Genomic DNA, 25856 nt, shown 5'->3' on the forward strand with positions numbered 1-25856 from the left:
TAAAGGATATAGGTATAACAGTCTAAACTGTTACCCTCCTATTGTTCCTCAGATATAACCAGGTGGTCAAGCTTGATTCAAATTTAGAATGACACCACCTAAAGGAATAAAGATTTAGAACAAGGATGATAAATGATGGCAAATAAGACCACTCAGCTCCTGTCCTTAGATGGTGTGAGTGAGTTTAAGGTGCTGTGCTAAAGAGGATACTGAGGCCAGGGTCAGTGGAAGGGAGTACAGTGAATGACTAGCCATCTGTTTGGAGGAATGGAGAACAGCAGAGAAACTTCTGCAGCTTTGCCATCCTTATACCAAGCTATCTTATGTAAATTTCACTGGTCTCAGACAGTCTCTAGTGTAAAGTAGATTACAGACAAGTGGAGCTTATAGTCCTTTTTTTTTTTTTAAGATTGTATTTTTTTTAAGATTTTATTTATTCATTTATTTGTCAGAGAGAGAGAGTACACACAAGCAGGAGAGTGGCAGGCAGAGGCAAAAAATGAGAGAAACAGGCTCCCCACCGAGCTAGGAGCCCAATGTAGAACTCGATCCCAAGACCCTGGGATCATGACCTGAGCCAAAGGCAGTGACTTAACCAACTGAGCCACCCAGGCTTCCCTAAGATTGTATTTTTTTTTTTAAGATTTTATTTATTTATTTGACAGAGAGAAATCACAAGTACATGGAGAGGCAGGCAGAGAGAGAGAGAGGGAAACAGGCTCCCTGCTGAGCAGAGAGCCCGATGCGGGACTCGATCCCAGGACCCTGAGATCATGACCTGAGCCGAAGGCAGCGGCTTAACCCACTGAGCCACCCAGGCGCCCCCCCTAAGATTGTATTTTTTTTTTTAAAGATTTTATTCATTTATTTGACAGAAATCACAAGTAGGCAGAGAGGCAGGCAGAGAGAGAGAGGAGGAAGCAGGCTCCCCGCTGAGCAGAGAGCCCGATGCGGGGCTCGATCCCAGAACCCTGGGATCATGACCTGAGCCGAAGGCAGAGGCTTTAACCCACTGAGCCACCCAGGCGCCTCTAAGATTGTATTTTTAAGTAATCTCTTCATCCAGCGTGGAGCTTGAACTTAGAACCCTGAGATCAAGAGTGCCACGCTGTACCGACTGAGCCAGCCCTGCACCCCTGTGGTCTTTGATAAGGGCCTGGAGTGTTGTATTTTGTATTGGTCTTTGAGAGTGTATTCAGTATCTATGTTAATTATGACTGACTCATCCTAACAGCCTGGTCCATCGGTCTTTCATCATTCTGATTTTTGATTCTGTAGTTTATTTTGTTATTTTAATATTTGGTATCCCATTTTAGTTCATCTCTAGTCTCATTGTTTTTAGTTTTCAATCCTTTAGTCTACTAGAACACTATCATTACTAATTTTTGTTTGTATGGGAGTATGATTCTAAAAGCACTGGAATAAGGAAAATTTGCCAAGTAGTTCCTATAGGTGCATTGTCTTATTATGTATTGGTATCATATTAGTATCATATAGTTTAGATTATTGGCAACAAGCTATTTGTTGCATTTACTTTTAGCAAACTGCAATTTAAATTCTCTTATATTATTTTTTTCTTTTTTTTTTATTTTATTTATTTATTTGACAGACAGAAATCACAAGTAGGCAGAGAGGCAGGCAGAAAGAGAGAGAGGAGGAAGCAGGATCCCCATGGAAGAGAGAGCCTGATGTGGGGCTCGATCCCAGGACCCTGGGTTCATGACCTGAGCCGAAGGCAAAGGCTTTACCCCACTGAGCCACCCAGGCGCCCCCTCTTATATTATTAAAGAGGGAATTTATTATCTAAAGACAGTCTTAAGGGAAATTAAAGTAGTTCAGAAATGTTAATATCATCAGCTATAATGTTTTGGGTTTTGTTTTTTGTTGTTGTTGTTGTTGTTGTTGTTGTTTTTAAGATTTTATTTATTTATTTGACAGACAGACAGATTACAAGTAGGCAGAGAGGCAGGCAGAGAGAGGAGGAAGTAGGCTCCCTGCTAAGCAGAGAGCTCGATGTGGGGCTTGATCCCAGGACCCTGGGATCACGACCTGAGCCAAAGGCAGAGGCTTTAACCCACTGAGCCACCCAGGCGCCCCTGGGTTTTGTTTTTTTTTAAGGAGAGAATATGATTGTTTTAATCTATATCTCAGAAGCAGTTCCTCTGTCAAAAAAAAAAAAATGCCCACTATCTGTTTGATTTTTCTAATCCTATTAAAAATAGACCCTAAATGAGTATTTCCCTATAAGAATATGAATTGATGCTACTCTTCTAAAGAACAGTTTGGTAATATATTTTAAAAACCCTTGAAATTTCAAACCCTTTGAACTAATTATTCCATGTGTAGGATATCATTAGGAAATGAAGACTGATTTTTAAATGTGGATTTTGGAATGAGAGTGCATGCTTTGAATCCAGACAATAAGCTTGCAAGGTGTGTGGCAGTAGTTTAACTTCTGTCAGCCTCTGTCTTCACTTCTGTAAAGTAGGTATGAAAGTCATAACCTATCTCTGGATATTATTGTGAGAATTAACTGCAGCAATATTTGGAAAGTACTTGATATCCTACAGCATATAAATGTCAAAATTGCTCTCATTAGTACCATAGAAAGATTGTTCATCATAGCATTCACAAAATAGTAAACACAGGAAAGGATTTGAATGACTTTCACCCATATGAGGGAATATTATACCCTGTAGGTTATTTTTTAAGATTTTATTTATTTGTCAGAGAGGAGAAAGAGAGAGCACACAAGCAGGCAGAGAGGTAGGCAGAGGCAGAGAGAGAAGCAGGTTCCCTGCCAAGCAAGGAACCTGATGCGGGGCTCAATCCCAGGACTCTGGGATCATAACCTGAGCTGAAGGCAGTGGCTTAATCCACTGAGCCACCCAGGCATCCCTCGCTGTAGTTTTTAAATGACATTCTTTAAGGATATGTAAAGATTTTGGAGTCCCGGGATCCAGTCCCGCATCAGGCTCCCAGCTCCACAAGGAGTCTGCTTCTCCTCTGACCTTCTCCTCTGACCTTCTCCTCATGCTCTCTCTCGCTGTCTCTCTCTCAAATAAATAAATAAATAATTTTTTAAAAAGTCTATATGCTCTAAGATGTCAGTTAATTATGTTTTAATTATATTTTAATTCTTTTATAAAATAATATTCCTAAATACTGTTAAATATGTTAATTATGTTTTAAAATAGTATTTTTTAAAGATATTGAAGAAAAAACTGGAAAAGATCATACCAAAATGTTAAGGATCAATATTAATAATTCTTAAAACTGGGTGATAGGTAGAGGGGGATTATATTAATATTCTTGTTTCTATACTGTAGACTTTCATATTTCATAATCATTTTTTAAAAGAATGATAATAAAGTTTAAATCCTTAGAATTAGTGTTTTGTAACTTCTTTAGAGGTCAGTTAACCCTCGGTCAATTTTGTTATTGAATTTTTATTGGTGCTTTAAGGTTTTTAAATCATTCAGGAGAATGGCAGTTCAGATTTGAGAACATTTAATAAAAACTATAATATATGTAAATGTATGGAATAGCATTCGACAAAAAAGATGGTTCATTCAGTAATGGAATTACTAGTGATTTTTGTCTTTTTTTTAACGTCATCTAAAAATTCTAGCATAAGCGGTGTTTAGAATCTTAGGGAAAAGCTTTAATCAATTTTTAATGGAATACTGATAATTTTTATGCATTAAGGACTTTATTACTTCTAGCACTAAGAGCACTCTTACTAGTTGCTTCTGAGACTCATCTTTGAACAATACTGTCTTCTCTAAGACAGTTTTGGTGAAGGATAGATTTATGTCTGAACATCTGTCTAGGAATAGCCATTAAGTATTTTTCATATGTGAAATACAAAACAAGGGCCATCTCTACTATACATTTGCGTAAAATTTCTTTTTTAAAGTAGTACAAATTTTTCAGTATAGCCAGTGTAAATATAGAAAACTTTACCTTAGTGGGAGGGAAAGGTATCGGGAGTATTTTGGCAAAGTTTTCCTTCTTTAGGCAGAAAAAAGATTAAGAGGAAATGAGTAACTATTTCTTTCTGCCTCTATAACTGAAACAGTATTCAAATTTATAGGTGAATTTCATTTGTAGCAAACACTTTCTTTATAAACCATGAGTTTATCTTGTAGGTGGCCTTTTAAAATAAACTACTTGATTTTATACACTGTGCTCATGGTTTGGCTTTATGCCCGACCTCCCAGGTTGCAAACATCCAGAGTAGGACCCAGTATTAAAGAAAATAAACCAGAAAAAAAACAACACCTAGAAAATATTACAGATGTTAGTAATAAATTACTCAGTAATATTCACATTAGAGCAGCAATAAATTATAATGGTGGTCCTTAAAAATTGTCTCGCTGTTTACTAAGACATTTAATTTTTCCCATGTTCCAAATGAAATGTATTATTGTTTTCTACTCTTATAAGAGTTAGGTATTAGGGGATATTGTGTTTATTCATTTAACTGATTCTATTCAATACAGAGGTTAAAAAATAAACCACCTATAAGCATAGTATCAACTAGTACCAGATCCTTACAATATGTGAGAAAATTATGTTTTGGAAGTCAGTTACATTGAAAAATACATATATAACCTAGAATATACTAAAGGTGAAATAATTAATCCTGACAAATTCTAAAATTCAAAAACAATTTAGAAGTCTATGGAGGAGTGGTAAATCTTGAAGAAAAAAGGCATTAACTGAGCAGGGGGCTGGGAAAGAGGCATATTGAGGAAACCATGTTGGAACAGATGGCTTATATAAGGAAGAGGTTTTCAAATTATGTTCTGATGAGCAGCCACGGGGGCTGGTCAACAAGGTGGTAAGGAAGCCAACTATTAAAGTCTTTAAGCAAAGGCAGTGCAGCAGGTGTATTAGGAAGATTGATTTGACATTGGAGCCAGAGGCATGTGTTGGGAAATTATACTGTTAAGTCAGAGGAGATGGCATGAGCCTAAATGTATCATTGGCCATGGGTTTGAAAATAAAATAGGAAGATGGATTCTTGGACTCTCACCAGGGAAAAGCCAAAAGGACTGGGTTAGATATTACAGCAAAGGAAGGAGGAGTCAAGAGTGACAGTGATGAAGAGTCTCACGTTGAATTTAAGTGCAGTCGTTCTGGGTTGGAAGGCTTATGGAAGATAATTCATTGATTGTTTCCAAATTCTAAAGGGAAATACGAAGTAGAATGAAGTTAACTTGAGTATGTAAATAGAACTACGATGTCTCGCTGCGGAATCTGTACCTTGTATCAGCCGTAGGGATGAATACAGCAGACCTCGAAGTTGTGTTTTGATTGGCCCCTCAGTTCTTAAGGTTTGTTGCTTTCTCGGAACTCACTGTTCTAGAGGATAGCCCCTGTGCCACATCGTAAATCCCTAGGTTCTGTGGCTAAAAAAAATGCCGCATCCAGTGTCTGTGGATTGGCTTCTGCTGAAGTAGCTTCACAGGGTGGTGTTAGGTAAGGCAGAGATTGTTAATGATGTGGCTTCCAGTTGGTGAAGATAAAATCCCCAGCAGAAGACTTGGCATCCTTTGAGCTAGTAACATCAGCCTCAAACCCAGGGCTCATGTTTATGAGGAATAGCAAAGTCACTAGGGATTTACTATCCTTCCCCCACCAAAAAATAAACTATAAATGAACTAAAAATATAGGAATGTAGATACTCATTTTCAGGATAAGACAAACTTATTTACTATAAATGCAAACACCTATTTAATGTAAAACTTTGTAAGTATGGGTGTTATGGGCTGAATTGTGTCTCCCAAATTCATATGAAGGCCTAATCCCCAGTATCTCAGAATGTGACTGTATTTGGAGATAAAAGATTAAAGAAAGTGATTAAGTTAAAATGAGGACTTTGAGGTGTCTTAATCCAATGGGACTAGTGTTCTTAGAAGAAAGAGGTTACACAGACTAAGAAATGACCATGTGAGGACACAGTGAGAAAGTGACCATTACAAATCCAAGGAGAAAGGCCTCAAAAGAAACCAAACCCACCAACACCTTGCTCTTGGCCTTCTAGCCTGCAGAACTATGAGAAAATAAGTATCTATTGCTTAAGCCATCCTATCTGTGGTTTTTTGTTTTGTTTTGTTTTTAAGGTTTTATTTACATTACAGAGAGAGAGCACAAACAGGGGGAGCAGCAGATGGAGAGAGGGAGAAGCAAGCTCTCTGCTGAGAAGGGAGCCTGATACGGGGCCTGATCCCAGGACCCTGGGCCACCCAGGCACTACTCTGTGGTATCTATTTAATGACAGCTCAACAAACATAGTTCAGCACAGATTTTTAGCAATATGTAAATAATACCAAAACAGTATCAAACAACAATACTAAAACACTCTCAGAAGATAACAAGAACCTAGACAGATATTACTTAATATGCAAAGAGACAAAGAAGGACCTAGAATCTACAACACTCCAGTAACAGTGATGGAATGTAGCACCCAGAACTTTGTCTTAAATACCACCCTCCAGTGAAAGGAACCAAGACTCCTTGGAGAAAGGACTGATTATAGGAATGAGGCAGGATATACATTGGGCATCATACAGTGGCATCATACAGTGGGGCATCATACAGTGCCAGAAAGTAGCATATTGTTCAGAAAAACAAACAAACAAATAAACCTTACAATTATAGGTCTGTCTGAGGGACGCAGGAGCAAACTGAAAGATCTTGGTGCTCAAAGCCTTGAGCAGCAGAATGAAGTACTACTGTGTTAAAACCCGAAGTGTAAAATAAACTTGGGAGTCCATATTGATATAGATAAATCACTGAATAAATAAATTGAGAAGAGATAATTCTCCCATGCAGAAAAATTCAGATAATTCGTATAACTGTTCCACTCAAGGACATTGAACATAATTTCCTGAACTATGGCCTGTGCATAGCAGCTTCCCAAGAACCACAGCATGGTTGGGGGTGGGGTAGGGAGTAACCTTACAGTGAAGTCTGATAAACCCTACCTCAGCCTGCCTGTCAGGGTTAACATCAGCAGTAATAAATCATGCTGATAGCATGTCCTTGATACAATAGGAAATGGTCCTCCTCCCAAAAACTGATACCTCAATTTAATCATGAGAAAACATCAGACAAATTCCAGTAAAGGGATCTCCTCCAATATCCACCAGTACTCAAAACTGTCAGACTATTTCCCAAGGAAAGTCTGAGAATTTTTTTCTTTTCTTTTTCTTTTTAACCGGAGGACTTAAGGAGACAGGATAGGTAAATAGAATATGCCATCCTGGATGGGATCCGGGGTCAGAGAAAGGATGGTAGGTAAAAACTAAAGAAATCTGAATAGAATATGGACTTTAGTAGTTAATAACATAGCAATATTGGTTTGTGAATTGTGACAAGTGTACCATACTAATGCAAGATATAGGTAAGAGGGGAAACATGTAGGGCTTATGGTAACTATAGTGTATTCCCAACTTCTCTGTAAAATTAAAACTATTCCAGAATATTTTAAATAGATCAGAAGAGTATAGAACAGGATATCATATACCATATGCATCAAAAAGCCAGTAAACACTTCAGAAAGTCATGTTTACTGGTTTTCAGGAATGTCTATTAAAACATCTGTGAGATTATTTTTCTCCTACTTAGCTGGCACATTTTCTCGTTTTTTTAAATAATGATGCCGATGATCAGCAATGTATAGGAGTGTAAAAGTGGAACTGCTTCTCTGGAGGGCATTTTGATGTGAGGTAAAAATGTAAGTGCTCTTTGAAGCAGCAACATCCTAATGAGGAAATGAGTATAATGGACAGAGAACTGTTTTTATGTTATGTGCAATCGCAAAAACCTGGAGTCAACCAAAAGCCTATTTTATGGGATTATTTAAATAAAACTAAGAGAATCTCAATGAGGAATGTAATGAAGGTATTAAGAATACATGCGTAGAATATTTGAGCGCAAAAAACTCCATGATGTAGTACCTGAAAATGCCAATTGTAAGCCTTGTGTATGTGTTGTTCCATTTTTGGGTCTGTCCTTTCATTGTATGTGTGATTGTACATATCTGTTGGATCTGCGATTTGGCAAAGTAATCTTAACAGATGGAGTTAAATTAAATCCTGTTAATGATTTAGGCATTTTATAAATGTTTAAAGAGAATATTTTAATGCATGTTGTAATATATCATGTATTGACAGTACCATCATTATAATTAGAAGCCAGTACTTCTTAAAATAGAGTGAAGGACCACTTTTATATTACAAGTTATGTGTGACACACAACATGTTGCATATAACATGTGTTATATTTAGGTTTTGGGAATATTACATGTGGACAATAAGTAGAATTTGCATATAATAAAATGTTGCCTACTGTTCTTTCTGGTAGGGTTGGGACAATTTTTATTTTTGGTGATTTTCTGCATTTTCCAAATGTTCAAGGAATCATAGACTTTTTTGTGATGACAAAGGGTTTATTTTTAAATTCAAGTATAATGTTTTATTAATTTCAGGTGTACGATGAGAAAGGTTTTTTTTAATGATAATTTTGAAAATCTAAAATTTTCCCATGATACTATACCTAGAATATTGAAATCCTCTTCATTTAAAAAAAAAAAAAAAAGAGTATTTTTACTTTTGCTTTCTGAGTGGATTTAGTTTGTGCACAAATTTGCATTTAACAAATTTACACCATTGTATGTTTCCCATGTAGTTTCTACTTTTCTTATTATTAGGTGAAGTTTTTATAAGAAGTTAAAAGCATTATTATATTTGATTAGTCTTCTACTTTTTACTTTTAGGTTGGTGTTTGGAATGCTTTATCCTGCATATTATTCCTACAAAGCTGTGAAAACAAAAAACGTGAAAGAATATGTAAGTATAGATTTATGAGTGATTAAGTTTAGCTTAATGAATCTATGATATACAAGATAGAAAAATCATTATTTTAGAAATAGCTGGGATAATGTTTTGGATAAAAATGTTACATAAATTAAAAGACTAACTTCATTAACTTCATAAACTGATGTTGAATACAATTCTAAAGTGGACTTTCAAAAATAAGTTCACTGTCAGTTGGCATTTAAGTAAGTGTAGGAATTCCAGGTGGTTAATGGGCTCTCTTATTCTTTTTGTCTAAGTTCCAGTTTAAGAAGGTGGGTGGACTGTTTTTTAGCCTGTGAATTTATAGGTAGACTGAGAACATAATTCTTTCTCACCCCAAACTTTTTTCCTTTTTTTCATAGCTGTTATGTCACTTTTTAATTGATTTAAATACACGAATACCTTATCACTACTGACAACTGCAGTCCTTTTTCTTCTTAAATCAGACTCTACAGTTGATGCTTGAACAACACAGGGGTTCCCCCACAGTGGGAAGTCTCAGTATAATTTTTTAACTCCCCAAAACTTAGCTATTAATTGCCTACTGTTGAAGAATTGCCTACTGAAGAAGCCTTACCCATAAGGTAGACAGTCAGCTAACACACGTATGTTAAATACTTATTAAAAGTAAACTGGAGAGGGGCATCTGGGTGATTCGGTTGGCTTGGCTTCAGACTCTTGATTTCAGCTCAGGTAGTGATCTCAGGGTCATGGAGCCTGCTTAGGATTCTCTGGTCCGCTCTTTTAAAAAAAAAAAAAAAAAAAGCAAGCTAGAGAAAAGAGGTTAAGAAAAATCATAGGGAAGAGAAAATACATTTATAGGACTGTGCTAGATTTATTGAAAAAGAATTTGAGTAAGTGGACCTGCATGGTCCAAACCTGTGTTGTTCAGGGGTCAGCTGTACTAGCTGATAGCATTCCTTCTTATTTGAAATGTTTCTCATACTGTTATTAAAGGTCTTTTTTCCTGAATCTCATTAACTTCAGTTGAAATACAGGGTGAAGTTTCTCAACTTTGCACCTATTTCACCTGTAAAGCATTTTAAACCCAGGATATACAAACTGGTATGCTATGTAGTTGTGGTATTCTCCTATCTTCCCCCTAAATCTGGATGATTTTTTTGGAAAAGAATTAAGTACAAATTGAAAATGAAGTTTAAATGAGATGCTGTAGTAATACGAAGATATTACCAGTGGGCACACAAATACCATGCCCTAAAATTAAAAGGGAATAATGGTAAGGAATATGAAAGTGTAATAATGTGGGGAAAAAAGAGATAGGCCTGTCATGTGTAAGTTAATGCTAAAAGAGCAAAAAAAAATGGTGTTATTTAGCAACTGACCTAAGAACCATTATAAAATATTTATCTGTTTCTTACTATGCATCTGTTTAATTTCGTTAGTGTTGATTTTTAGAGACTTAAAAACATGGGTTTGTGTGTTCTAATTCCTTAATACCCAAATTTTTATTACTGTATTCGTCTATAAATTTGGGATTAATAAGAATGGTCTAACCCTGCAGTTTTAACTGTCTCACAAGTTAAAGATAGCCTGTGGAAGAGAATCCAGTAACATTCTTACTCAAACTGATGGAAAAACTATAAAACTGGATATATGTTGATATATGTACGTATGTATGCATACATGTGTGTAGTTGGGTATATATTTCACTTATCGTCTTGTAGTTTTCAGAGAATAACTCCTTATTAACCGAGTAGAAACTATCTGTGCGTAATTTTGCTGTGATATTGTGACTCCGAAAAGTTCTCTTAATGTGCTCTTGGGAACATCAGAATAAGGAGTAGTTGAAGAGAAACTAGGCAGGTAGAAAGGCAGTTGGTTTGATAGTTACATGGTAATCACCTCTCCACAAACGAAATGAAAGCTAAAAGCAAAAATGGCCAGGCATCAGAAAAGGAAAGGCAGGGCATTTACCTTTAACTAGGAAATACGATACAACTCAGAAGACCCGGATACAACTCAGAAGACCCAGCGACCAGGTTGTCTGCCATCAGGGCTGCTAGCGAGACCAAGCGGAGATGCCAAGCGGAGATGTCACATGAGAACATTTGCATTTATTTAGTTTCCTACCACTTTCAAAGTACGTTTATACATTATTGTTTCTAACTGCTACTGTAACTAATTGCCATGTATTTACTGGCTTAAACCAACCCAAATGTATTCTCTTACTGTCGTAGAGATCAGAAATCCGAAATAAATCTACAGGGCTGTCCTCTTTCTGGAGGCTCTAAGGAAAAATCTGTTCCCTTAACTTTCTTAGCTTCGACAGCCTATGTGCATCCTTGACTTAGGGTTCTAGTCATCATCTTCAAAGCCAGAAACATTGAGCTGAGACTTCTCATGTTTCCATCCCTCTGGTTCTCTCTTCTGCCTCCCTCTTCCACTTATAAGGGTGCTTGTGATTACATTGGGTCCACCTGAATAAACCAAGATCCTCTCTCCATCTTAGGGTCACCTGGTTGGCAGCCTGAATTCCATTTACAACCCGACTTCTCTTTTACCATATAACCTAACATATTCATAGGTTTTAGAAATTAGGACTTGGACGCCTTTGGGGGAAGGAGACATTATCCTGTGTACTATATCTCACTGGTTCCTCACGACAACTCTGAATCAATAAGTAAAGTAGGTGGGGAAATATGTCGGTATTACAGTTTCAAAGAAGTAAATTAACTTGGCCGGGGTCAAGATCTTTATTAACTTGGCCAGGGTCATAGATCTTTAAGGCAGGAATGGTATCAGATTGGATATCTTGTTCATAATGTTTTATTCTTTCTCTGCTACCATGCTACCTTTAGAAAAGTAAATGAGGATTCTAGCTTCAGGAAAAAGTAGGAACAATTTTCACAGCCAGCCAGTGGACCTGCTTCCAAAGTAGACCTGCCAGGGCCACAAAAATACAGGCATTTTTTTTTAAGAAGGACACTGAGGCTGCTTAACCAGCCAGTACTAGGACAGAACTCATAAGCATCTAGATCAACTGTGATCAAAACGGTTAAAGGTGAAATTGGGTTTTGAAAGTATTGGCAGTTCTTTAAGTATTTCCAGTCTAAATTTACTTTTGACGAAATGTCTGAATATTATTTTCTTGCTGAGTCTCGCCTAAACTTAAACTCTGATCTAACAGTTTTACTAAAACTCTGTTCTCATTGTTTTCCTGTCTACTGATCCCATCCACATTTGCTTTGTTTTGTATATGGTAGTTTCTTAGCAAAGTTAACCTTCTTCAGATTTCCCTGTTATATTTTTAATAGGCTTTCATATTATCTGATATTGTATTATTTGTTTGCATGTGTGTTTGTCCCCCTCCCCCAAGAGACAGCTCCACAGAGTTTTGTTGTTTTGTTAACTGCTACATTCCCTACCTAAAACAGGACATGGTATTTATAGTAGGTACTCAGTATTTTTTGAATGAATGAGTGAATAAATTTTCAGAATAAGAAAAGGAAAGAGGCACCTGGGTGGCTCTGATGGCTGAGCTTTTGCCTTTGGCTCAGATCATGATCTCCAGGTCTTGGGATCAAGCCCCATGTTGGCTTCCGGCTCAGTGGGGAGTCTACCTCACCCTCTGCCTCTGTCTCTCCCCCCACTCATGCTCTCTCTCACTCAAATGAATAAATAAAATACAAAAAAGAAAGAAAGAAAGAATAAGGAAAGGAAGTAGAGTTGAAAAGCATACATTTCTTAAATGGAGTGGTCTGGTTTCTCAGCTTTGATTTTGCTGGATTAAGGAGTATATAGTCCATTCTGACTTACCCCAAAGCTCAGTTTCTTTGTGGTATTTGGTTCTTACCTAAATTCCAGATATCTACTTCAAAATTGTTTTCAGAAAGCAAACATTTTAGATTAATTTACTTCTTTCCACCCTAACTACTACCATTCCCCTTAAGCCTGCAAATAGTAGATTGCACCTGATAAAACAGATGCTGTACTCAAATCAAAACAAATGGAAAGTGCTGTGTATTTTGGCAACCTTCCTTTCTTCCTTTGCCTATTTTTAAAACAGAGCTTTCCTAGGATATAATTTCCTGTATAGTGTGGCTGATATGGCCTACTTAAAGTCTTTCAGCCTTGCAGTAATTGAAATGTAAACTTACTGAAGAATTAGTATGGTTTTGCAAATTTTTTTAGGCTTATACCATCTCGTGACTTGAAAATAGAGTGTTTACTTCCAAGTCGTGTGTAATTGCTGTAGCTTTTCTAGGAAACCGTGTTCTTATTCTAAGAATGTTGGAGAACGTGGCAATGAAAAGATTGGCTGACAGCACTTAAAAAATCAAAATCAGACATTTGGTCCCGAGATTTACTCTGAGCAAGAACAAAGAACATTGAAAACTCAGGGAAACTACTCTTTTAAAAGGCTTAGAAATAGCCCTCTAAAACCCTATTGACTTGGTTTTGAAAGTGACCTAATTTTTCTTGGATACTTGGGTGATATGAAAATGAACAAATATGCCACATACCAGCTTAACAGTTATTTTCAACTGGTAAAATGTGAAGCTGTTTGCTAGTTTTAGGGTGATATAGAGAGGAAAAAATACAATGAAGTATACATTTTTATATTGCCAGGAAGTATTCCCCAGGCATCTTTTCATATTTTTGTTTAAAGATTTTATTTATTTATTTATTTATTTATTTATTTATTTAAGAGAGAGAGAGAGAGACAGCATGAGCAGGGAGAGGGTCAGGGAGAGGGAGAAGCAGACTCCCCACTGAGCAGGGATCCTGATGTGGGGCTTGATACCAGGACCCTAGGATCATGACCCTGGGATCATTTACTGACTGAGCCACCCAGGTGCCCCATCTTTTCATATTTTGGATTAAAAATACTCATTTGATTCAAGGGTTTTCTTTTGGGAAGTACAAAGGTTAACCTCTGATTAAGGTGGAATTTTTTGAAAATTAGTTTTGTCAAGCCATATGCTTATATTTACTTACCAGCAGGCTGTTTAAGAGGCAGTTTTCTGATCTTTTGTTTCTGATCTGATCTTCTGTCAATTTTTCTTTTTGTTCTATTTTATGATGGGTTTCTCAATTTCATTTTCTAACCCTTTAGTTAATCTTTAATTCCTGCTCCTGTGTGTTGAATTTCTAAGAGCGCTTTTCATTCAATGAATGTTCCTTTTCCTCTAGTGTCCTATTCTTATGTTGTTTAAAATAGCTTCCCTTTTGTCTGAATCTGTGAATGATGGTATTTTAGATGTCTACTTCCTGCATAATCTTTCCTTTGAATTCTGTTTGTTTGTTTCAGCCCCTGTCCGTCATGTTTGATTTTTCTCAAATGTTGGATAGTCCTTGGTCCTCTGCTCATGTTAGAGTATGATAGTCACAAGCTGGCCGGAGACCCTGTGCCCGTGAAGAGGCCTGAATGTCCTTTTCAGTGTAGGGTGATCTGATGAGGCAATTGTATTTGTTCCCAGAGCTCCTGAGAGGAAGTACCACAAACTGAATGGCTTTAAAAACAAACAAACAAATTTATGTCTCATGGTTCTGGAGGTGCAGAGGACATAATCAAGATGTGGACAGAACCACACTCCCTCTGAAACCTGTTGAGGAGAATCCTTTCTTGCCTGTTTCCAGGGTCTGATGGTTGCCAATCCTTGGTGCTCCTTACCTTCTAGCTATAGCCCTTCATGCTCTGCACCTGCCCTCACATGGTCATCTACCCGTGTGTCTGTGTCTCAGAGTCGCTTCCCTGCTCCTTCCAAGGAACCAGGCACATGAGATTCGGCGCCCACCATACCCCAGTGTGACCTTGTCTTAACTAATAACATCTGCAGTGACCTTGTTTCCAAATGATGTCACATTCTGAGGTACTGGGGGTTACAACTTTGTATTAGTTAGATCAGGCTGCCATCACAAAATACCACACACCGAGGACCTTAAACAACACAAATTTATTTTCTCACAGTTATGGAAGCTGAAAGTCCAAGATTAAGGTGCCATCAGGATTGGTTTTTGATGACACATCTTCCTGGCTTGTAGACAGCCACCTTCTCCTTGTGTCCTCATGTGGCCTTTTCTAGGTGCAGGTGTGACAGACACAAGAGTGTCTCTTTCTTTTAAGGACATGAGTTCTATCAAATTAGGGCCCCCTTATGACTTCATTTAATCTTAATAACCTCCATAAAGGCCCCATTTCCAAATACAGTCACCTTGGGGCTTATGACTTTAACATATGAATTTGGGGCAATCACAGTTCAGTCCATAACAGACTTCAACATATCTGAGGGAGACACAGTCCAAACCATAAAAACTGTTTCCTTGGCAAATTGTCAAATTGTCTGTATCTTTTGGTATTTTCTTTCATGCAAGTCAGATTCTTCAGAGAAGATTCTATCATTCTGAAAGGTACTTGGTTGATAGCATTCTGTTGATAGTATAATGGTTGGGGGCTCTCAATTATTAATTTATAAACTGTAACTTTATTCCTCTCTCAACTGTGTCAGAGATTTGCAAATCCAGAGCTCCTCTGACTCACTCTTCCCAGAGAATCAGCCACAAGGTTCTTCTGGGAGGAAGGAGGCACATCACCAAACCACTAGAGTGGGAGGGCATCTGGGGGCCTGCCTGCTCCTTAGGCAGACTTAACAGCCATTCTTCCTGTCTTTTGCCTTAGTAGCCAAGAATTATGTCACCATTTCTTGAGCCTTTCTGGAGCTCTGCAGTGTCAAGTTGGATTGCTTCTCAAATTTTCCCACTCTCAGCTTAATATTCAGTTTTTTCAGGCCCCCTAAGTCTGTTGCTACTCATCCGCTTCCTTCCTAGCTCCAAAAAATGTCAACCTTGTCTTCTCTTCTATATTTTCTGGACTCAGTATCTTTTAAAAAATCACTTTTACTGTTATTTTAATGAGATTTGTGGTAAGGATACAATTAAATGTGTATATTCAGTTTATCATCTTTACCCAGATTCCCAAATTGACTTTGTGAATGGCATATTTCTGGTTGAAATATACTGCGATATCAAATAAGACTTATTTTATCATTAACATGGGCTTTTAAAATGTGTCTACATAGAAGATAGGTTAAAAGTAGTAATAGATATCATTTTTTAGATTTCTGACAATCATTTTAAAAGTTAATTTTAATTGACATACAGTGAATACATGCGTGTCCATCTTGTCTTGGGTTATTTGATTTGTAAATCAAGTACCGATAATAAAAGTCACAATTTTCACTTAGGACAGTTAAATAAAGTCACTTGGGACAGTTCGTTATCCTTTAATGAAATAAATCTACTTACAATTATAAACCTGATTTTTGGTATGCCACGTTTACGTATTATATGTTAACTACATACCAGTATGTATTTTCACTGCTAAAGTAATCGGCTATTATAATTAAGTGACTTATACGCTTCCTTACATTTTCTAAAACCAATTTCTTCATAATCATCTCATGGCCATTACAATGAACTCACTTTAGAAAACAAGTGTTAAATTTAAGTAAGGTTATATAATCGGGGGGTGTGTTAAGTGAATGTCTAGCATAGTTCCTTCTAAAATTTTAGAATGTGAATTACAGTATTTCTTGACCTTTATGAAGTCAACAAAAGCATGCCTCCAGTTTTCACACTAAGATATAGCTGGCCAAGCACAGCTATCTGGTCCTTTTCTAGCTTCCAATGCAAATGCTTTGGAAAACATACACAAAGAAAAAAAAATTCTCATAGTAACATTTAAACCTAATAGGCTAACTTGGGTTTTTGCTATTATCTAAGAAGAATTTGACCAATTGTGGTGCCAATGGAAATAGATTTTTGAAAATAGGGACAGAAACAGTTGTTTCCATTAAAGGAAATGTTGTTAAGGAGTAAATTGGAGGGAGGCCTAGCCACTCCACCCCAATCCCCAGTGATGGAACAGCTGAAAATCAGAAAGGCTACAGCAACGAAAACACTTGACTGCCACCACCCTCACTGAGGGGAGACAGCTTACTCTCTGTCTCTCTCTCTCAAATAAACATATAAATCTTTAAAAAATAAAAAAGCTCATGACAGATATTCAGAAATATAATAGAAATGTAAAAAGATGAAATTCTTTTTAAAAATTACCCCCAAAATTATATTATACAAATATATGAAATTTTGTCCGTCTCTTGGCTATCAGAATATACTGATTCTTTTTTTAAACCACATATCCAAACTCCAGGTCAAATGAGAAAACAATCTTCAAAAGGTCTTGAAAAGTCACAAAAGTATATTGAGTTGAATTGTTTTATTTTAAAGTATTGTATTAACTTAAAAAGATTTCCAATAGGTATCTTTTATTTTTTAAAAAATTTTTATTTGAATTCCAGTTAATATGCACTGTAGTAGTAGTTTCAGGTGTACAATGTAGTGATTCAAATCTTACATACAACACTCAGTGCTCATCGCATGTGCCCTCCTTTATCCCCATCACCAATATCACCCATCCCACCACCCACAATCCCTCCAGCAACCCTCAGTTTGTTCTCTCAAAGTCTGTTTCTTGGTTTGCCTCTCTCTCTTTTTTTTTCCCTTGCTCATTTGTTTTATTTCTTGAATTCCACTTATGAGTGAAAGTATATGGTGTTTGTCTTTGACTGACTGATTTCACGTAGCATAATACTGTCTCGCTCCGTCCATGTCATTGCAAATGGCAAGGTGTCATTCTTTTTGATGGCTGAGTAATACTCCATTGTATATGTATGTACCAGATCTTTATCCATTCATCAATTGATAGACACGTGGACTGTTTCCAAAATTTAGCTATTGTAGATAATGTTGCTATAAATATCAAAGTGCATGTCTCCTCTAGACTTAGTGTTTTTGTATTCTGTGGGTAAATACCTAGTAGTGCAATTGCTGGATCACAGGGTAGTTCTATTTTTAACTTTCTGAGGAACCTCATCCAGAGTGGTTGTACCAGTCTGCATTCTCACCTATAGTGCAAGAGGGTTTCTCTTTGCCTATGTCCTCACCAACACTTGTTTCTTGTGTTGTTGATATTAGCCATTCTGACAGGTGTGTCTTGGCTATCAGATTAAATATAGACTGATTCCTTTGTTTTTAAACCACAGTTACAAATTCTGTAGGTAAAATCGGGGCAAAAAAATCTTCAAAAGATCTTGAAAATCATAAAGGTCGATGGAGTTGAGTAGTTTTATTTTTAAATATTATATTAATTTTCGAAGGCTTCCAATAGGCCTCTTTTAAATGAAGATCTAACACATTAGTTTTATCATGTTATATATTTTTTATTACTATTTTAAGTAGGCTCCATGCCCAGTGTGGAGCCCAATACAGGGTGTGAACTCATGACCCTGGGATCAAGACGTGAGCAGAGAATAGGAGTCGGACACTCAACTGACTGAGCCACCCAGGAGCCCCTAAATATGTTTTTTTTTTTTAATCCCCAAGTAATTTTTATCTGCAGCCAAGGTGAAAATAATTAAGAGGTATCTTATGTTATTGTGAAAAGTAAATCATTTTGCTACATTGTACTTTTTAAATATAAGTTTTTGTATGCAGATGGACCTCAAATAGCAAATAGTTTGTTTTAGAAACATCTATAAGTAAATAGACTAATTAACAACTTGGAACGTCTTGTAGAAAAATAATGCTTTAACACAATTAATCATATGATACAATTATGGGGATAAAGATATTCAGTTAGACTTTCTCCTAGTTCCAGTGTTGAGAGGCTGGCCATACACAGGATTTCCTCCATCAGTAAAGTTTCCCTCTAGAATCATTCACCTTTCTGCACCTTACTCCTGCCTCTTTGTTCCTCAGACTGTGTTTACCCAGGGCCTTCAGGCTGTCCTGCACCCTGGCACTCAGCCAGCCCTTTCTTACCCCCGAGTGTCTTGTGACCTGTCACTCTTCCCTCTCCACTCACCCAAATGCGAACTTCAGTTCTCTAGGTGAGGTTGATTGCACATGCTTTTGAAGGGAAGTAATTTGATATTCCAGGTTCATTTTCAGTCACGACAGAGATTTATTCTTCCTGGAATTTTTTCCTGCCAGTCTTTGCTTCTCAAGAACACTGTGTTATCCCATGTGGCTTAAAGGCTGGTTCTTAACTGTTTGAATGATTATTGTAGGTTCAAAGTATGCTATTGAGCCCAGAATATAAAACTACAAGTTGCCTATAAAAGAGTGTATTTTAGCTAAAGAATGACATTTTTCATGTTCTGTGTCCCTTGCAGTCTTGTCTGTCACCTGGACAAAGGAGCATATCCTGGAGTAGCTCAGTTAGTTCATTTGTGGAAATAGCAAGATGGGATTGCATGTGTGAAGGTAGATGGAATGATGGTACCTCCATGCCAGTCCTTAGAATACTTTACGTGGGAAACATGATGGGCCAAGACTTTGGGAGCACTTAGGGAAAGAAGAAGGTAGAGTGACCTTTTTTTTTTTTTTTTTTAAGATTTTATTTATTTATTTGACAGACAGAGATCACTAGCAGGCAGAGAGGCAGGCGGCGGGGGGGGGGGGCGGGCTCCCTGCTGAGGAGAGAGCCCGATGCGGGGCTCGATCCCAGAACCCCCAGATCATGACCTGAGCCGAAGGCAGAGGCTTTAACCCACTGAGCCACCCAGGCGCCCCCCCCATTTATTTTTTATTCATTTATTTGTTTTTAAGTAGAGTGACAGTTTAATGTTAAAAGCACATTTAAGGGGTAGCTGGGTGGCTCCGTGGATTTAGCGTCTGACTCTAGGTTTCGGCTTAGGTCACCATCTCAGCCTGGTGGAATCTGAGCCCCTATCAGGCTCTTTACTCAGCAAGGTATCTGCTTGAGATTCTCTCACTCTCCCTGGGCCCCTCCCAGGAAATTCTGTGTGGTTCTTTTATAAGGGAACTGTTTTTCTCACAAATATTTATTATCCCAAATAAATCAATAGTACCTTAAATAATATAAAAAAGTGAACTGTGAATTCTCAGCCAGTATAGGTGGAGAGAGTTATTTTGGACGAAGAGGTCATTCTTCCTGAATTCGGCTTCAGCGAACAGTTCCTATAAGCAGATCCTGCTTTTTACATCTTCTTTCCAACACTCCCTTTTAAATTAATTATCACCTAGTTTTTAAATATGTTTGCACTTTTGCCTTCTCTCGAGTTCCTCAGACTGCTGAGGTTAGGGATGAGATACACAGGGCTTCTGTGATGCACAGTCACTGGGGAAGACCAAGGAAGTAGGGTGACAGAGGCTTCCATTTCTACTTACAGTCCATTATACCTACAGACTAATTAATCCATGAGGTCTTTGGCAGTGATGCCTGGGATCTTGCAGCAGCTTCACCATCTGAGAATATAATCCCCAGACATCTGAGTTTGGGGGAGCTGTACAAAGTTAAGATATTCTTAAATGGGGCAGTGGGGGAAGAAGTACCCCAAAGTTGAGGAAGCCCAAATCAATTCTAGCCTCATGTATTCACCCCAAACACATGTCCCTTTCTTTAAAAAAGAACTCTTTTCAGCCATGGCGTCTATTCACTTTGGATTGAACTTCAACTAGCTTATTTTCAAGCATGCTTCTAACTTGGCACAGCTGTGGGAAAAATCCCATAACTGAGCCATCTGGGTTGGATAAAAGAGGGAGTTTTTCTATTGATTTCTCACATTTTGTTCCTTTTTGTTTTTAGTGGGGAAAAATCATTATGAAGTAACCAAATTATTGCATAATGTTAATGAAACGGGAGAAATCTTTTCAACTCTATACTATTGCTAAAGAATTCTATATAAGAAGGTCTCTGTTGTCTCTGAAATGTGGTGTAGAATGAATGTTTTGGGTGAATTGACTTGAGTGAATAATAATGGTCAGAAAATAAAGTTCTCTTTGGGTGGTCTGAAATTCAGCAGTGTTTATTTCTTTTTAGATTCAGCAAAAAAAAAAAAATTTCCTGTGAAGCATATTTTAGCATTTTCTGATCTGGATTTACTTAGTGTGGTTATAATTGAAATCACTAGGCATATGTAATTTTTCATTTTTTCTTAAAGACCAGCATTAATTGCTTTATGATTCAAAGAATCTGGAATTATGAAATGTTGGAAAATTATTTATTCTCTGATAAGTCTGAGAACAGCTTTGACAGAATAGACTGTTTTGTAGGTTATGAACTGCTGTTTGCAGTTCGGAGTTACTTGTTTGTTATGTGTTTGAGTCTTGCATCAATCCAGACCTTAGAATTAAGAAACTAAATTTCTATCATTTATTTATTTATTTATTTATTTATTTAAGACAGAGCAAGAGTGTGTGTGCAGGGGTGGTGGCAGGGGCATGCTCAGGAAGCAGGCTCCTGGCTGAGCGGGGGAGCCTGATGCAGGGCTTGATCCGAGGACCCTGGGATCATGGCCTGAGCCAAAGGCAGCCCCTTAACAGACTGAGCCCCCCAAATTAAGGAACTATTAAGCAAAAGTCTTCCTCTGCTCTTGCTTTACCTGATCCACGGTGCTGTGTGCTGGCAACATGATAGTGGACAGGATGGTTTCTGTCCCTGTTGGTTATTATAGACTAAGCAGCAAGGATAGGTGTTATATAAACCATTGCTAAGAAAGGATGGTGCACAGAGATTATACATGACCTTTAGAGGGGCGGGAGTTAATTAGGGAAGGCTTTCCTTTGGAAGTGAAGAAACTTCATTCCTGCAAGGCGAATAAATAATACATACTATTTAATAAAACATTAGTAGTTACATGGTGGGCAAACACTCTGTTGGTTTTCACCAAACCTTATTCTTTTATGTCCTCTTTTACTAATCCCTCCTACGAAAGCTTCTTGGTGGTAGGAATACCTTGACATCAGGTTTATGCCTATTTCATGTAGAAGGGCTTTGTTGCTAAAAGGCCCTGAGTAATATCTATCAAATTAATATATCACATAATTTTTCTTTTTATCATGCAAGTGTAATTATACACTGAGATCATTTAACATATGTTACTGTTAATATCACTGTTATTATAATATCACACTGGTCCTAGCACAGAATAAATTATAAAGATACAATTTAAGAAAAAAAAAACTGGGGGCACCTGGGTGACTCAGTTGGTTAAGTAACTGGCTAGGTTCTCTGGGTCCTGGTATTGAATCCTACATCACACTCCCTGCTCAGCAGGGATCCTTGCTTCTCCCTCTTCCACTCTCCCTGCTTGTGCTCTCTCTCTCTGTGTCTCTGTCAAATAGGTAAATAAAATCTTTTAAAAAAGGAAAGAAATTATTTTTTCTTTCAATAGGCACCACACCCAGCATGGGTCCTACACAGGGCTTGAACTCATTCATGACCCTGACATCAAGACCTGAGCTGGGCTTAACTGACCCACCCAAACACCCCAATATTTTTTAATTAATATGGCATTACTGCTATTACCATGACTCATAAATCTATAGCAACATGCTTCCTTCCATGAGAACATGATATTCCCCTGTATATTTGGGGCCTGTGCATTGCTCTCAATTTCTGTGATGGAATCAGAAGGATGGTTTCACGGTTGCTTCACTTTTTGTTTGCTTTATTTGTTTGAGGATTTCAATCAATTTCATTGTCTAAGGGTATAAATCATAAAAACTTGTTTTCTTAAAAATGTTAAAACATCGTGAAATGAGGCCTACTTTTCTTTTGCAATCAAGGGTAGGTAAATGCATACCTATTAAATGGAGCATGGTCTTTTGATAGTAAATTTAGCCTATGGGTATATTCATTTTACAGTATTCACTCAGGCTTAAAATATCCTCTAATTCCTTTGAGAAAGTAAAGCTAAGAACACCATCACATGACTGTCTGGGTTTCTGAAATGCTAAGGCTTTGTAAAAGCCTTACGGATTTTGAGTAATAATAAAGCAGGTGCTGGCTTGTTAAATAAGCTAATCTGATCCATGCACTATAGAAACTAGAATGTAATTCTAGATACTATGGTTTTGTATCACAGATGAGTCCATAATCTCCAAAAGAACTTGCTTAATTATAAAAGTATATTTTCTTAGAATATAAATTCATTGTGATATTTAAATGATTTTAAGATTCCGTTTGAGGAATCTTACTTATAAATGTTGTATTTTAAATTAAAATATTCATATTTCTCTAGTCACAAAAAATATAGTACATAAAGCATTCCAAGATTTACTTATTTTTTCTTTTTTAAAGATTTTATTGATATATTTGACAGAGAGCAAGCACAGGAGGGGGAGCAGCAGGGAAAGGGAGAAGCAGGCTCACCAAGCAGAGTGCCCAAAGTGGGACTCAGTCCCAGAAACCTGAGACAATGACCTGTGCCGAAGGCAGACGCATAACAATTGAGCCACCCAAGTGCCCTGCATTCCAAGATTTAAATATAACTGCCAGTTCATTGTGACTACTTTCAAAAAAGGTATATTATTAAATAATTAGGAAGAATGGAAATTACAGTCTTATATATAAGTTAGCCTAGTTATTTCTTTTTTTTTTCTTTAATTCTTTTAATAAATATCTTTGAGAATGTCTTTTGTTCCGGGTACCATAGGAGGCATCAGGTATATTCTTGGGAAACAAGACAAAGCAAAGTGAGCATCAAATAACATTTTTCAATTAGTATTCCCACTGACTTCTCTGTACTTTATACTTTGGATATCTTGGCCTCCCACTCAGAATATACCCACTTTAAAACTTTATGCATCTTTCTAACTAGCTCACTTATCTGATTTATTGGCCTCATGAAAATAGAAGGGGATTGCCAAAGAAGCCATACAGACTTTCAGTGCAGATGAGAATGAACACATTCACAGAGATAGAACCACATTTGCCAAGAGATCACACAAAAATAGTTTAAAATAGCGTTTCTCTGGCCGTTCCCCAATTTGCTGCACGAGAACATCAGTGCTTCCTATCTTCCAAAATCTGCTGAGAGTCCCCTGAAGGGGTCTTAACCAGAGTTTCTTCACATGGTAGTCCTCTTCTCCATTTTCAGATCACTCTGATGGTATCACCTTCACCACCAATCAGGACACCAGCCGTGCCACGCATGGCAACCGGTGGCACTGGGACGGATGCTTCTTCCCTCATTCTGGAACCTTTGCTACCACAGCCTTGCCCTAGCGTAACCTTTCATGTTAGGGTAGGCAAAGCTACTGTAATTATAGTGTCTAATAAAAATGCAACAGCTGAAGCAATATAGAAAAGTATTTCTCTCTCATATATTAACAGTCCAGGTTAGGTGTTCATTTTGGCAACAAATTCTCCTCATGCCATCCTTCAAGAACTGGGACTCTACCCACCTTCAGTACATGGCTTCCAGCATTGCCCTGCTCCCTGCCTTCCCAGGCCACAGGAAGGAGGAAGAGCCTGTGGGGGAGATATACCCACTTCTCAAAAGCCTCACCTCCCATTCTGCTGGGGAGAAATGGACGCATGGCCCCACCCACCTGCAAAGGGGGGGCTCCACAGCCACCCTTCTGCTGTTGGGCTGCTTTACAGAGAGCAGCCTGTCAGCTCCCATCTCTCTCTTGTTTCACTGCCCTCAACCTGGAGCACGGGCAGCCTCCTGGATCTAACCTCCCGAGCAGCTGAGGCCATCCTTTGTCTCATAATCTATATAACATCTGCCTGGGATGCTGCTTTTCCTATCCAGATGAACAGCTTGTCTAAACCTTTACTCCTGTCCTCCAACCCACCCTCCTTCCCACTCACACCCAGCCTGAAAGGATGACCTGCCCTCCTCCTCTGGAGTAAAGATCGAGGTCCCTGGCTCTGGCCTTGTCCCAACACAGCCGGTTCCATCTCAGAGGAGCATGCCTCTCTCCTGCTTTCTCGAGCCCACGCTTCTTCATAATCTTATTCTTGTCTTTCTCATGTGGCATCTTGTTCCATTAAGTATCCCTGCTTTCTCTTCGTTTGGATCTTCTTATCTTGCTGGTAGAATTTTCAACCCTTGAGAGTGTAAACCTGCTTTCTTTTTACTTCATGCTGTTTTTTTATTCCCTCTCCCCCCCCCCCCCCCCCCCGCTTTTAAAACCAGATCTCTTAAAGGGCTGGTTGATGCTCCCCCGTCCCACTACATCTCCTCCCGAGTGTCTGGCTTTTTGCAGTCCTTAAAGAGAGCAGCTCACTGAGCTGCGCACAGCCCATATTCATTCAGCAACTCAACGGTCAAGGCCAGGCACAGAGAATTCAGCAGTGAACAAAATAAAAGTCTTCTCCTCTAGGCGTTTACGTTCTACTAGGGAAAGGCCAAAAAAATTTTTTTTTAAAGTTAAACATTTGCTAGATATGTGATATGTTTCTAAAGAGAAAAATGAGTCAGGATAAGGGAGCTAAGAGGACATCAATATTTTCAAAAACCTCTCGGGTAGATATTCGAGCAGAGACCCGAAGCAAGTGAGAAAGTGATCCGTAGGGATGACTTGGGGGGGAAGAGCATTTCAGACCCCAAAAAAAGTAAATAAATGAACAAGGAAAGCTTGTACAGAGGTCCTGAGGCAGGAGTATATCTGCATACACAAGGGGCAGTAAAAGGGTCAAGGTGATGAGCAGAACAGGGCAACAAGGAGGAGCAGGTGAGGCCAGAGAGGTGGTGGGTGCTGGGTCCACACGGTTGTCTAGGCCGTGGTAAGAATTCTGATGGAGCCCTGAGAGGAGTTTGAGCAGAGGAATGATGTGATTTGGCTTCCGTTTTAAGGAGAGCCTCAGACTGCTGTATGCAGAATTGACCCAGGAAAGCAGAGTGATTGGTTAGGAAGCTGTTGGAATCATGCAGACAGGAGATCGTGGTCATCTGGGCTGGGGAGGGATCTGTGGAAGTGGTGAGAAAAGACTTCCATTCCGGGTGGACCAAAGAGATGGCAGGCGAGGTAGTGCTCGGACCTTTCATTGGCCCTTCCAGTGGAATTTTCCCTCCACATTTCTCCACTTTGCTTATGGCCCGGGAGGCTGATTCATAAGGACTGCATCAGCTCTGGCTTCCCTTTGGGTTTGACCCATGAGAGGCTTCTGCAGAAGATCAGAAGGCAGGATGAGCATGAGGTCAGAGG

At 38.2% G+C, this 25856-nt stretch overlaps 1 protein-coding gene across 2 annotated transcripts in view; it reads left to right on the forward strand.

The window, feature by feature from the left end:
• The window catches only part of REEP3 (receptor accessory protein 3), a 99148-nt gene that overhangs the window by 39451 nt on the left and 33841 nt on the right, over positions 1 to 25856 (forward strand). For both annotated transcript variants that reach the window (XM_044239617.1, XM_044239618.1), the window contains exon 2: positions 8789 to 8861. In XM_044239617.1, the coding sequence (XP_044095552.1) occupies positions 8789 to 8861 (73 nt within the window). The remainder of the gene's footprint in view (positions 1 to 8788; positions 8862 to 25856) is intronic.

This window comes from Neovison vison, chromosome 2 (assembly GCF_020171115.1).
Source record: "Neovison vison isolate M4711 chromosome 2, ASM_NN_V1, whole genome shotgun sequence".
NCBI lineage: Eukaryota > Metazoa > Chordata > Mammalia > Carnivora > Mustelidae > Neogale > Neogale vison.